Below are 13,803 nucleotides of genomic sequence, written 5' to 3'. Positions count from 1 at the left end.
AAGCTTCAGAACTGCATCTCTCTGGCCCATTTATATGTTCCTAGGGAATCAATCAAAATATGTACGAAGTAAGCCAACATCATTTGCAGCACACCATCTCACATACATTCCGAAGGTAGTACTATGAGTTTCATCATTCTAATTTGTCCATGTTTGACACTTTTCCACCAGCTTACAGACACTTTTCAAGATTTCTACCGACACACATTCAAGAAGGCTGCGACAGCTGAGGTCCTCAGTCACTGTCGACACGAGCTGATGCAAGCAATCTGGTTATTGCTGCTCGATGACGACTTCATGCACGCTTACGAGTTTGGGATCGTCATTGAGTGCCTTGATGGTGTCTCCCGCAGAGTCTTTCCTCGGTTTTTTACTTACTCGGCAGATTACCCTGAAAAGTAAGGATCTTTCAAAGACACTTACAGCTGGTTCAAGTTTATCTCATTCAATTAGAACACTTCTCGCTTCGATTAAATTCCTCGCCCAGTGCCCTTGTCCACACTGTCTGATCCCTTAGATCAAGATAGGTGATCTCGGAAGCAAGGCCGACAGACGATGGCGCCAGCAAAATATACGTGAAGATAGCCATCGCATATGGACAATAATCAGACAGGTGCGGGAGTGGTTGTACGTCAAGGGCACCAATATCACCAGCATCTTTGTCAAGCGGATGCTTGCACCTGAGTCTCTTGTTCCCAGTACGGTATGTTGCACATACTATATTCTATTTACCCTGCTGATTTACTTAGAATGCATTTTCAACTCAGCTCGCACGCTTTGGTTTCAACTTTTACACTATGTTCGTCCCTGATCTGCTTCATGAATTCGAACTGGGAGTTTGGAAGGCAACTTTTACACATCTTATCCGTGTTCTTTATGCATATGGCCATGACACAATACAACGGCTGAATAAACGGTATGAGTTCCCGCTTAACTACTGCTGTAATTACTTGTATTAATATACACCAACAGTTATCGACAAGTACCAACATTTAGCAGGGGTACAATCTGCAAGTTCAGTGGAAACACCTCTAGTATGAAGAACCTTGCAGTGCGGGACTTTGAGGATCTTTTACAGGTATGTTTTTCAATGGTGGTACCAGTACAGCGCACTCGTACTAATCAAGGTTTGCAAGTGCGCTATCCCTGTGTTTGAAGACCTCCTTCCGGAACCATTCAACACCCTTGTCCTTGACCTCCTCTTTGAACTGGCTACATGGCATGGATTGGCAAAGTTACGCCTGCACACAGACACTACCCTATCCTTCCTCGATACCTCCACAACTCGACTTGGCAAGATTTTGAGGTGTTTTTCTAGCAAAACAGAAACATTTGACACCCGAGATCTGCCAAGCGAAGAAGCTGCGCGTGGCTGTCGCCAAGCCCGAAAGGCTCAGCCCGAGGCTGCCCAGAGTCTAGCGCACGGAAACTCCGCAAAACAACACCCTCAAGGATGCTCGAAGCACAGGAAGTTTAATCTACGGACTTACAAGCTTCACGCACTGGGCGATTATGTCAATACTATCAGACAATTTGGGACAACAGATAACTTCACAACTCAGTTGGTAGGTACTAATAGCGCTCCATATAACCATTGATTTGGTACTGATATTGTTTCATAGGGCGAACTTGAGCACAGGCGCATCAAACGCTTTTACCCGCGAGTGAGCAAGTGTCGATATATATCTGGAATTGCGAAGCAACAACGATGGGAAAGAATTCTCTTCAGGATGAGAGAACGTATTCCTGAAGGTAAGTCCAAAGAGAGGAAAACTGCTTCACTGCGCAATGGGATAAAGCGGCACAATCTCGTTGCTACTGATGCAACAGAGATGCCATGCTTGCACTGTGGATATTAAATTCAATGAAATTCATTAGGTAAAATCAGGTGATAATGTAATGAAATTCACAGTACAAGGTGCTGAAATCGAGGTGCTGAAAATTCCGATTTTTACTCTGAAATTTCAGTGATATTGCACTGAATTTTTACTCTGAAATAATGTGCTGAAATTCTGCTCGAGAATGACAAAACTAACATTGCTAAGCACTGTGACATGGATGTCACACATTACATTTGTACGCTGTGTCACTTATTATCCATTTAGAATTCACCAATGGCAGGAATTGAACAAATGACCTTAACCATGGTACGTAGCATCACTACCACTAAACCATGGGATCTTGGATAGGTTCAACTACAACATGTAATATATACCACCCTTTTCCTACATTTTTCGATCTACTACCTACGACATTCATTCTTCAAACTCGTTGTTCATTATTTCCTGTTCCTTGCCCCCACCCAGCACTCCCTCTTATATATCTCTGTGGACTGTTACTGCAGCCTGAGCGTATTTCAGTGTTATCATAATTGTTAGAATGTATAAACATGATGCTTATCGTCATTCGTGCCACACAAGAGTTAGCGCACGACCAAATTCACAAGCAGGTTTCCCCCCTCCCAGCGGCTCCACCTGCTTGTGTCCCTCCCCAAGCTAATGCTTGGACCAGCCTGACACAATCAGGTTGTGCCTCCGACTCCTCCTAAGCCAGACGAAGCTGGAGAATTGGATTCATTGGAAAATAGAGCTGAAAGTGGTGCTGAATTGGATTCATTGGAAAATGGTGCTGAAATTTGGTGCTGAATTGGATTCAGCACTCCAATGAAATTAACTACCTGCCATTTCAGTAGAAGTTTCAATGAAAATTTCAGCATCAGTACTTTTTCCAATGATTTTGATTGGAATCACTATCCACAGTGCTTGCGCTTTGAGGATTCGGAACGGCTACCATACACTGATCCTCAAGTACACTACCATGTCTCTAATGGAGCACGCCACTTTTTGGGTCTCTCTCAATGGCTGAGGAAGAATGAAGGTGATCCTGCTTTCACCGTGAGCACTTCTGACTTTGATTTCTATCCTACAACGCTCAGTATTTTAAAATATCTAGGCATTTCTTCCCCGATTGAAAGATCATATCCTCACACGATTACTCGGGCACGACTATGACGGCGATGAAGTCTCCTTCTCCACTGCTGAGCGCAGCCGACTGATATTTGTAAATGATCGTATCTATCGACACAAGGTGATCCGCATTAACTACACTACGTATGATCTACGACGAGAACAAGACTCGCTCAACTCCAGGACTCATGCCGATATAATGGTCTTGTCTCACGAGGATGACGAGGCTCATGGCCATCCTTATTGGTATGCCAGGATTATTGGCATATTCCATGCACTTGTCTATTATCGTGATCCCGCCGCCAACTCACCATCGTATGATCCTGTGCATATTGACTTCGCATGGGTACGTTGGTTCGGCCGTGATCTCAGTCATCGTTCAGGCTGGAAGGTGAAGCGGCTACACCGACTTGGCTTCATCCCAAATGAAGATTCTGGAGCATTTGGATTCATCGATCCAAAACATATTATTCGTGGAATTCACCTTATCCCAGCCTTTGCTCATGGCCATACCTCAGAATATATGTCACCATCAATTACCCGTCCCCGTCATCCCAGTGACAACGACGAAGACTGGACTTATTTCTATCTAAATATGTGGGTGTCGTCGTCATAGGTGAATGTTACCGCTGATATCTAACAGTTTTGTCGATCGAGACATGCTTATGAGGTTTCGTGGGGGCGGCGTTGGTCATCGGACAACTCGCGAAGCAACGAACAGTTTTCTGAATGATCGTGACCCACTGGACATACATCATGCCAGCGCTGCAGTAGCCCATAGTGAGGACGAAGGCAGCAATGATGACGAAAGTGATCTGATGGACGACGAGGAAGGGTTAGCTCGAGGCAAAGCCATGGAGTTGGATGAAGGTGACAAGTCTGATTTGGACCACTATGACGACTATGGCTACTCCGGAGTACAGCAGGAGGTTGAAGAGGATGAAGACAAAGATGAAGACAGATGCAGCGAGGATGGAGATGGCGTTGATGCCACTGAAGGTGATGGGGACGATGAGATTGATGACGAGCTGGGTGCAGAGGATGGCGAGGACAGTGATGAAGAACTAGAGGGTTTTAGTGAATTCTGATCGTGTTGCATCCCTTAGGCACTCAGGTACCCTACCTGATACTACGCTTAGTTATATTCTTATCATCTGCATGTGTACAGCAGCAGGTCACTCGGAACTGTACTATATTCGTCGGGCCTGCATCATCTCATGGGTTGAACAGTCTTCGTATATTCGTGTACCACTTTACATTCAAAACATCTCTGCTACAGCTTGCATATGTCCTATGATATAATGCATACCTCCGTGCTTCTGTCAATCATTATACAACCTATGCACATTTCATGTACAAACTTGACATTCCCCACATATCTGTTACTACTTGTATAGGACCTGCAACTATTCCATGCACGCCTCCACACTTCTGTTAGTACTTTACAAGCTTCGCACATTTCTTGTAGGAGTTTTCACTTTGCGCATGTCTGTTTTGACTTGGATACAGGCTACATGCAATCTCATATGTACTTCCGCACTTCTGTTAGTTACTTTGTAAGCTTTGCAGACTTCGTGTACGAACTTTACATGTGGCACACGTCTGCTAGAACTTGTATACAGGCTGCAATCTCATGTGTGCCTCAACACTTCTGTTTAATATTGTACAAGCTTCGCACACTTCCGGCACAAGCTTTACATTTCGCACATATCTGTTACTACTTGCATATACGGTACAATCTCATACATACCATATACCAGTCTGTTCGGGGTTTGTAAACCATAAAAGGCAGTAACCGGCCATACACGCAAGCGATTCTTTTGTTGATGTGGTTCAATATAGTCCCTCACTGTACATTACATGCCCACAGTAAAGCGCGGGCAGCCTAAGGGCATGCAACATAATAGTGATAAGGTCCCAAAGCACCCTCGCCTGGATGGGCCTTCTGGCCAGTCCTCTCCCACATCAAATGGTGGGCCTACCTGTCGTGAGCACTCCCATACCCCAATCCACTCAGGACTACTCTTCTCCCTTCCTACCTCCATCTGTCCCGTGCTTGAACTGTTAGGAATGTCATTTGGGCCATATGGTTTCATCTGTAAGATCAGTTCTGCTCTAGTACCAGCCCGCCTTCTAGGTGGCCATGTGGGGCATAATCACCATAAACGTAGGCTCCCAAACAGAACAACGGTGTATAGAGAGGGCTTAGTCAAGCATCTACTTAAGAGCCATGGACTCGTAGCAACAACACCCTGTCCTAGCCCTACTGGTGACCTATCTGGCCCCATTCAAGGCCTTCAGCCACTGTGGTCATCAATGTGTCCGCACCCTGGCTGCTCCTTCTGGTCCTTGATGCAGATATCGAGAGGTTCTGTCAAGAGTCAGCAAATAAATACTAGGAGTCATGTCACTGCAGTTCATCCCGAGCATGCAGCCACTTATCTAGCTGACAGTTTTGAAACTCGATGGATTTATCGTCCATTCAACAAAATTGTGGATGCAAACGACCCACTGGTTTCACTTGTCTGGCCTTTGGCTGAAGGGTGGACTCCTGTACTTCCTGTAGAAGATATACTGCCCTCCCCCTTGCAAATCTCCTCTCATTTTATACCAACAACTCCTCTCTACCCCCAATATTCAATTGACCTCCGGTGGCCCAACTTCATCACCAGCTTGGGTGCACAAGCGGACTCTCTTCGCGGGCTTATAAAGCTTATGTCTAAGAAGGAAGCACAATCCTTGAGGGGAGCAAAAAGGCAGCTTGAGCTCGGCCTCATTACCGTTCGAAAGCTCTACAGGTCATATCTAGTTGACATCCAGACCTATCTGTCTTCCAAAGGGGATTTGCAGTTTCGTCAAGCAGTGACATTACAGTGAGTACCCTCCTCATCCATTTATACATAGCTCATGGTCTACTCAGCACGAAGGCGCATTTCAGAGCACTGAGCCGACTTTCCTACTACACCTACTCCAGACCTCTATCTCGCTGCATCTGTATGCTCATCAGATGGATCCACGCAGAGCGCACCGGGACTTTGGCGGCGTTCGGTACTCTTCACATTAGACGGAGTCTGGCTCAGGAGTACGCTGCTAACATGCTCTACCATTACCTCATTACAACCAAGATTCCCCGTCCTGCTGCACTTCTCCAACTTCTGCATCAACTGCTAGTGACCCTCGTCAAACAGAAATTTACGGACTTAGAAATGATGGCATGCCCTACAGATTACGCCCTATGCATGGGCTCACTGGCTGACAACGGCGGCTTTCTCCTTGCTTCCACTGCCACCAAGACTTGTGCGGTGCTGCAGCACAACTTCTATACCGTCATCATCCACTCGGCTCGGCTTGAGGACCACGGCCACCAAAGTTTCATTCCTTTTCGTTTGGATAATTTCACCCTGGATCCTGTACCGGATACAGGTGAGGCGTCTCAGCCTATGGAGGAGTCAGCCGCTGCTCCGGTCCCCCCGGATGAGAGGGAAGGTGCCGATGATAGTGCGGTGATTGTGCAATTTGAGGAGGTGGAGGAAGAGTTTGTAGATGATCATAACGATGATATGGACTCAGAAGAGGGAGAGTTTATGCTACCGCATGAAGCCGAAGGCGAATGGGATTTTGAAAAAGAGGAAACTTTCCATTCTTACTATCTGAACGGCGACACTGCAGAGAACCTAGGTGAGGCACGAATTAAGGATGGCATACAGTGCACTAATCTGAACGACATATTCAGACACATACTATGACTCTCAGTCTTCCCTTCCAGCTCAACGATGTTCAGCAAAATTTGTATCCAGAAACGATCAAGCTCCTGGATCCTCGTCCGTCTTAAAGTAAGCTTGATTGTAATGGTTATTACGCTTACCTACTTTGCCTGCAGCATTTTGGCAGAGAACCTACCCTACCTTCAGCCTTTGATCGCCAGTCACCCCTCGTTTGCCACACCGTACAATCAAATGAAAACTGTCTGGTTTGCCGCAAGGTTGACAGCGTTCAAAGAGCAGAGAAACTACGGGTTTATCTTTGCTGAAGACGGCACTGCCATTACCATGCGAAACGGTGGTGATATCTCCCAGGGTATCCTTTTTTCAGATCTTGGGAGATTAGCTGAGACTGCAATAGCAGATGTATCAGAACAGATAATGGAGTGCTTGCCAGACCGCTGCCAGGGCCTTCTTCAGCAGTTTCATGGTATTTTCAGCCAGTTAGTGGACGACCTCAGTAGTCCCCACGCCATTTTCCTTCAGCCTTCCAATCGCGTTCTTCTACAGCCACTGTTGGACATGATGTTACAACGTCTGATGGATCCAGAAGAACCTAAACATCATATCATGTGTTCTTCCTCATTGATCAATGAAGAATGCGCAAGACAGTGGCTGGATTTCGATGAACGAATTCTTAGTCCAATTATCGTCGCCTTTCTCCTGACATGCGGTATTCCTCCTCGTCACTGGCAATTTCGATCCCTACTATTCCAGTCAGATAGCAGCACTGGCAGCGCTCGTAATCTCTATCTACTAGGCTCGGAGCTTGTTATAGGGAATCCGGAAGCAAAGCAAATCAATCAAGTTACACGAGAGTGCCTGTGGGCATTCCCTCCTAGCCTTGCCCCACTCATCTCGTTCTACCTGGCTATAGTACGACCTTCTGTGATTCAGATCTCGGGCCTAATTCATCATGTCAATCAAGCTCACCGAACACATATCTTTTCTCGGACATTCAGTTCAACCCGCCTCGAATTCCCTCATGTTTGGAATGGTAGCGACGTCAATGCTGCACTGTGGGCGCACACGTCTTCCCTCGATGTTCGGTTGACATGCAATCTTTTACGAAATGCAGTCACAGCAATGTACCATCAGTTCTTCCCCACACTCTCGCAATCTGAATCCATAGGCACTCAACCGGTTCAAAAGGCAGGTAGCAATCGCCATCGACCTTCAGAATACGTTCCCCCTGCTCTAGGGATGTCATTCGAACAGGCTCGGAAATACATCTCCTCCAGCCATGCATTACAAGTATTGTATGGGCTACGGTATCCTAATAATCACCTAGCGGACGGGAATTCGGCCATTTTGGGTAACCTGAAGCATGCAAGCCTTGCTTTAAAGGAAGCGAGGCTTTGCATCCGAGAAGAATATGACCTATACAATGCCCACTTGTCTGCTACGTCAGGGAAGGCGGCTGGCATCTTGGATACTGCGCCATACATACGTGTCAAAGAGGTAAGCAAGGAGCCCCAACCGTCAGCTGAGTTCTCACACGACCTTAAGGGCACGATCGGTGATGAGGTGCTTCGGCGGGTATTACATGTAGTTTTATTCGGTGATTCGAAACCATCTGTTTTTGATCGTCCTCCTCCAGGAGGGTATCTGATTACTGATGTATCACGCGCAGTAGTTCAGGTGAGAGTTGAAATTATTCATCTTTTCATAGTACTTAGGTGGCTCCTAAGATCATACAAGCTATTGAAGAGCAAGAGCACGGGCTTGAGTATGATTTGACTCGACAGACAGACATTGATGCAATCATCCACTTCGATGAAGTAGAGAAGAAAGCACAAACATTTCTGGCAACAATAAAAAATGACTTTCCTAAGTCATGGACTGAGCTATGCTTCGAAGTCCATGGGCTCCATCAGAAGGCACCAAGCACAGGTGGAGAAAGGTGTTGGGTGTTGAGGGGTATTCCTGGATAGATGTTTTCATGTACAACTAGGACATTCACAATTTAACAAATTGAAGGGCATCATCATAACGCTCCACCACGACTTTGCGGAGCGAATTGGCAAAGTTATTACAGGGTTCCAATTAACCTTCAATGTGACCAAGAGCAAGGCAGAGGTGGACTTGCACGCCACGCCGTTGTCCGGTATGTCTTCCTTACTGCATCTTCATTTCACAACCCATCAACGAGGAAATTGACAGCTGGATGTCGACGAACAGCAAAGCCCGTATCAGCAAATTGAAGGGCACGAAGTTGCAGGTTAAGTTGACGTGTTTACACTGATGGCTCGAATCAAGACGGCCAGGTCTGGGCGGCAGCCATCATGTTCCACGCCCTACGTCATTAAAGTTGACGTGCTTTGAAGCAGCCCGCAGTATATGGCGTTTGAATCACGAATATTAAACATGTGTGTTTCTACGGAGACGGTCGGTGGACGATAGCCCACGTTTAACGAATCTAGCATCATGACGAACAAGACGGATGGACGTTCGGCAGACGATAGCCTGCGTTTAACGAACCCGCACAAATAGTAGCGAAGGAGGGACGTTCAGCAGACGATAGCCTGCGTTTAACGAACCCGCACAACCAGTAGCGAAGGAGGGACGTTCAGCAGGGTTATGAGCGCTGTGTTAGAAGTATGGGAAGCGTTATTGTCACACTTATCAAACTAGAATCAGGTGCCTGCAAACGCATGTATACGGACCTGTTTCCTATTAATTAATCGATTTGATTATCTCAGTCGCTAGAACTTGTTCAAAGTCTAAAAAAAAGTATTTGTCCGATCACAGAAGGAAACCTTGCCAGTGCTTCTTCATACTCGTCGTCGTCATATCCATCCCTTCTTATAATCTCTTTCAAAATGACCAGATACATATCGTACAACCGGTTCTTCTGCTTTCGGCCCTGGAGTTCACGAGAGCATTGAAGCGACGCATTTGGCGTACACCTGGAGGCGCGTCTTTGATGTGTTCGCAAGCAAGACGTGCCCACTCGAAATATCCATCGGCTTTCGCAGCTAGACTTGTAAACTCTTTGTCGCAAAAATCTGGTAGCCCCTTCAGCTCCTCGGATACGAACGTGTGGACGTCGCGCTCTGCCACTGCTGCTGGAATCTCGTCCATGGACAACCGTAGAATATGCTGAGCGCCGTGAAATGCATCTTCGACGTCGTGAAGTGGGCCAGAGGTGACGAGAATCCGAAAGTTAGATGGAAGTTCCGTGATTTGGGGAAGTCCTTCGTCCTGAAGTCTACCGGCAAGTATGCGCAGGAGGTTGCGCCGTATCTTCTTTCCACCGCTCTCATTCAGTGCTTCGATCACGATTAAGACAGGCTCTACGCCTCGTGCAGAGAACTTCTTTAGCAGTTTCATGAAGAGGTCGCGCCTCCGCTGGATGACGTCCGTCATATTCGTCAGCGAGTGCGCATCCTTGACCGCATCCGCTGACGCTCGCTTCATCCTCGAATCACGGTCAGCGAGATCGCGCGCGACGGTGGAGAAAATCTTTTCGTGACGACGATCTGCTTCTCTGTGCCGATCGAAACAAAAGCATGAACCGAGGCCTCCCGATTCCTTGAACCAGTTGGCAATCGCGTGGGCAATGGCTGATTTGCCCTTGCCCGCACGGCCAGATAGCCACAGCGCCCGTTTAGCAGCGTCTCCGCTGCCATTGATCCAGTCTGTAATCTGGGAAAGAATATCCGTGCGCGTCCCTTGTAAGCACTGTTTCACGGTATCTAGTCCTGCGCCCTTCGCATAAGCGATATCCCCGAGGTTCAGGGTTTCGCCTGAAATGGTCTGAGCGAATGTAAAGACAGAGGCGTATCAGAATCCTTACCCGTACGTTGAACGAAGATGGCCACGTCCCGATCGACTTGGTCCCGGAGTTGCTGCATAGGGCCGTCCAAAGCGTCGCTGTACTGTTTGATCGTGTTATCAGTTTCCGAGATAACGTCTTTCGCGAGTCTCTTCCCTACGATGTAGTATAAGGTTCATATACAATTACGATAGCTTGGTGACTGACAAAAGCTCTTCGTCTCCGAATAGTCCCTGATGAAACTGGCGCACTCAAGAGTCTGGTGAACGATCTTTTCAACGATTCAGCGCCCCGATTCAATTTTTTCAAGACTGTCATCTTGAGCCATGAAGCAGTAAACTTCAGCCAATTTCTTGAGAAGACTAACGTTCGATTGGTCGCGCTGTGCCTGCGCGATTATGATCTTCAGGGAATTAGAACTTCTGAGCAGGAAACTGAATTCCGCGAGAAACCAAACATACCTTGAATGCAGCAGATAGCGCACCCAGCGCCATCTTTGCGCACGGACCTACCTATACAACTTGATTAGCTCTCTTTCAAACAACAAGAATGACCCATACGTCTGCGACCTTCTCAAGGACAGCATCGATAATCTTGAGGGGTTAGAGATACGTCGTTTCAAAATCATCTGCAGCAGTAAGATCCGCAGGGCCGTTGTCGATGGCAGATGCGACAGAAGTCGCACGTCTTGTGTACCATCACGGGCACCCTGAAGTTTGGCGTCAACTAATTGGGGATCAGATCCTCCCTCCTCGCCAGAGGCAGTCTGAACCTGCGGTACCACCAAAATTAGGGAAGAAAATCAGAGTGTTTGATGGAAATACCTCCGGAGCAGGCTCTCCGGACAGCCCTTGGTTCACGGAGTCACTTGGAATATCAGATGTGGCGGGATGCTTGTTGTGGTTGCAAGGATGGAGATGCAACGTGCCCTGAGCGCCTCTAAGAAAGCTGAAGGACTGGGATAGCGAGTTCGAGCACTTACCTCGGCTTGCGGACTCGATGAAGCCATTCCGGCGTCGTGGATCGCAGTGGTACGGCTGCGCGTTCGTTTGGAGCGTTTCTGTACAATCTTAGCCGTATTCAGGAAAAACAGCATTCACGTCTACACACAGGAAGCATTTTGGTTAACCCACCGTTCAATTTCCGCAGGAACTGACAAGATCCTCTACGAGGTTGGTTCTGGACGAATAATGCGTAAGGACGACGATAGATTTCAAGAGACCGCGTACCCAGCTTGCAGAACTCCAAAGAGCATTCGAAGCACTCTGGCCAGCACGTGGACTTCAAGGGCTATGCATTGAGCCACACAACTCCCATAGGTTCCAGCTGGGCGAGCCCATTGCTGTAGCAGACACAGCTCAGCGACAGACGAAGTCAGTTACACACATCAGGTACGCCTGTAGAGAATACAGCTACGGAGGTCGTCAGTTACATAGGTGGTACATACGATAATAACACCAACCTCAGCGACAGACAACCTACGGCGAATGCCGCGCAGGTAGCTTCGGGGCGAACGGCCGTACCGAGCTTCTGCGACAGCCAAGCGCAGCGCTCGAGGCCAAGCAGCGCGCTCACCTTGGGGGCAAGCGGCCGCACCAAGCCCGCGCGACTGCCGAGCTGCGTGACCTTGGTCCGCGCGGTGGTCGCTCAGCTTCGGGGCAAACGGCCGTACCGAGCTTCACAACGTCGCCACGGCGTGAGGCTCACAACCAGCCTCTGACAAGTGCCAAAGAAACATCCTCAAGAAAGTGGAGGAAGGGGCGCGCCTCGAATCAACGCCAGGCACTCACCCGTCTGCTTGATGCCCGTGGCCAGTGCGTCTGCAACTGCTCCAGTGCCGAGTATAAGAAGGTAAGTGGTGGTCGTTTACTGAAGAGCCGAATCGGAGGGTTAGTGGCGAAACTTCCTTTTCTGGAAGGATAGTCGCACGCTCCTGAAAGCCTGGAATTTTGGTAGGCTCTCGCTGCTAATAAACTGACTAGGATGGTTCTCACACAAAAATGAATAATGAAGCCGACCGCTCAGTTAATGAATCCAAGAGTCTTTGAAATTTGAACTGGATCCTAAGTGTAAAGAACTCGTGCACGTGACGTGTTGCAAACTGGCCTGCGTGGTGACGTATACCGTTCGAGCATACGAACCCAATCTCACTCCGAGATCAGCATTCTCGCGTAACCACTCACTCCAAGGCAGCGCGTACCGTGGAGGAATTGCATATTGCAGCAACGGGAGTACCACTGAGTGTGCGCACAACGACGTTCTTCACAACGACGTTGGTCGCTATGAAATTAGGTTAGAATGGGGTTTGGCAACGAAATTTGGAGACAAAACCGTGTCAGGATACAGGTCAGAATAACCCTTTCCTTACCTGTTGCACATGACGCGTAGTACCTGGCAATTTTTAATTAATGCTTCGGAAAAGGAAAAGAAAGCCGTTACTAGCAAGGGTCGGTGATACAAGGTGAATAGATGACAGAAGAAAGTGGTAACCTACTCGTTAATTACGCCCACAAAGTGATCGAACAGGAGGTTTCCAATGCGAGTCTCGTGGCGGATGAGAAGCTCGGATGCGGGCCGTCCTATGATAAGTTAAGTTGGAAGAGACACAATTATACGTGAAACATTAAGTTCACACTTTGGTCCCAGTAGATTTAAGGATCTAAACATACCTTTGGCTCACGTAAATAGGGAACGTCGCGTCAATGAATGTGATATCCTTCCATGTTACGCTAGGACGGCGTACTATCAGTACACGATCCGTCGAAAATTTAAAAAATACAAACTTGATGACAGCACCGTTTCTTTAGCTCTTGAAACAAGCTGCACAAAGAATGCGGTTCTAGATGGTTACATAGAATGTCAGGTAGGGAGCCTCATCGCCAAGAAAACTCGCCATGATTGCGTTTAGCGTTCGCTACAGACGCCGCTCGACCGCCTGCGCCGAGTGAACCAACCGACAAACCGTGCAATCCTTCGCAGTGATAATCTCGAAGGTCACGTAATCCACACGTGACGCTAAAACTGTCGTAAAACGCTCGACAAAAGCACTCAGTACTAAACATTGACCTACATTGACACTGTTGCTGACTGGGTCTCGAGTCTGTATCGAAGTCTGAAAGTTTTCAGTTAGCACTAACTCGATCCATGGCCCGGACTAAGCAAACGGCTCGTAGATCTAATGGCGGGAAGGCTCAAGGTCGCGTGTCAATCATGGATCCTGGAAAGCTGAAGATCAGAATACCAGCGCAGACAGTACTACGCGCACATGTCGCATCATGCATCTTCATGTTATGATGAA

The 13,803-nt window shown here is 47.7% G+C and overlaps 2 protein-coding genes across 2 annotated transcripts; both read left to right on the top strand.

Moving 5' to 3' along the window:
- Window positions 1-3,625: 3,625 nt before the first annotated feature.
- Window positions 3,626-4,054, top strand: HD556DRAFT_1309350 (uncharacterized protein; the record flags this gene model as incomplete). Its single annotated transcript, XM_041300269.1, has 1 exon — window positions 3,626-4,054. One exon carries the CDS (start codon window positions 3,626-3,628, stop codon window positions 4,052-4,054), a length of 429 nt encoding a protein of 142 aa, XP_041158910.1.
- A 772-nt stretch (window positions 4,055-4,826) lies between these two features.
- Window positions 4,827-8,661, top strand: HD556DRAFT_1444539 (uncharacterized protein; the record flags this gene model as incomplete). Its single annotated transcript, XM_041306794.1, has 6 exons — window positions 4,827-5,839; window positions 5,887-6,644; window positions 6,700-6,799; window positions 6,847-8,188; window positions 8,237-8,368; window positions 8,407-8,661. The coding sequence occupies 6 exons, from the start codon at window positions 4,827-4,829 to the stop codon at window positions 8,659-8,661; spliced, it is 3,600 nt and encodes a 1,199-aa protein (XP_041158909.1).
- Between the last annotated feature and the right edge of the window lie 5,142 nt (window positions 8,662-13,803).

Source organism: Suillus plorans (assembly GCF_016647745.1).
Source record: "Suillus plorans strain S12 chromosome Unknown HD556scaffold_37, whole genome shotgun sequence".
NCBI lineage: Eukaryota > Fungi > Basidiomycota > Agaricomycetes > Boletales > Suillaceae > Suillus > Suillus plorans.
This window is presented reverse-complemented; position numbering and strand designations above follow the sequence as displayed.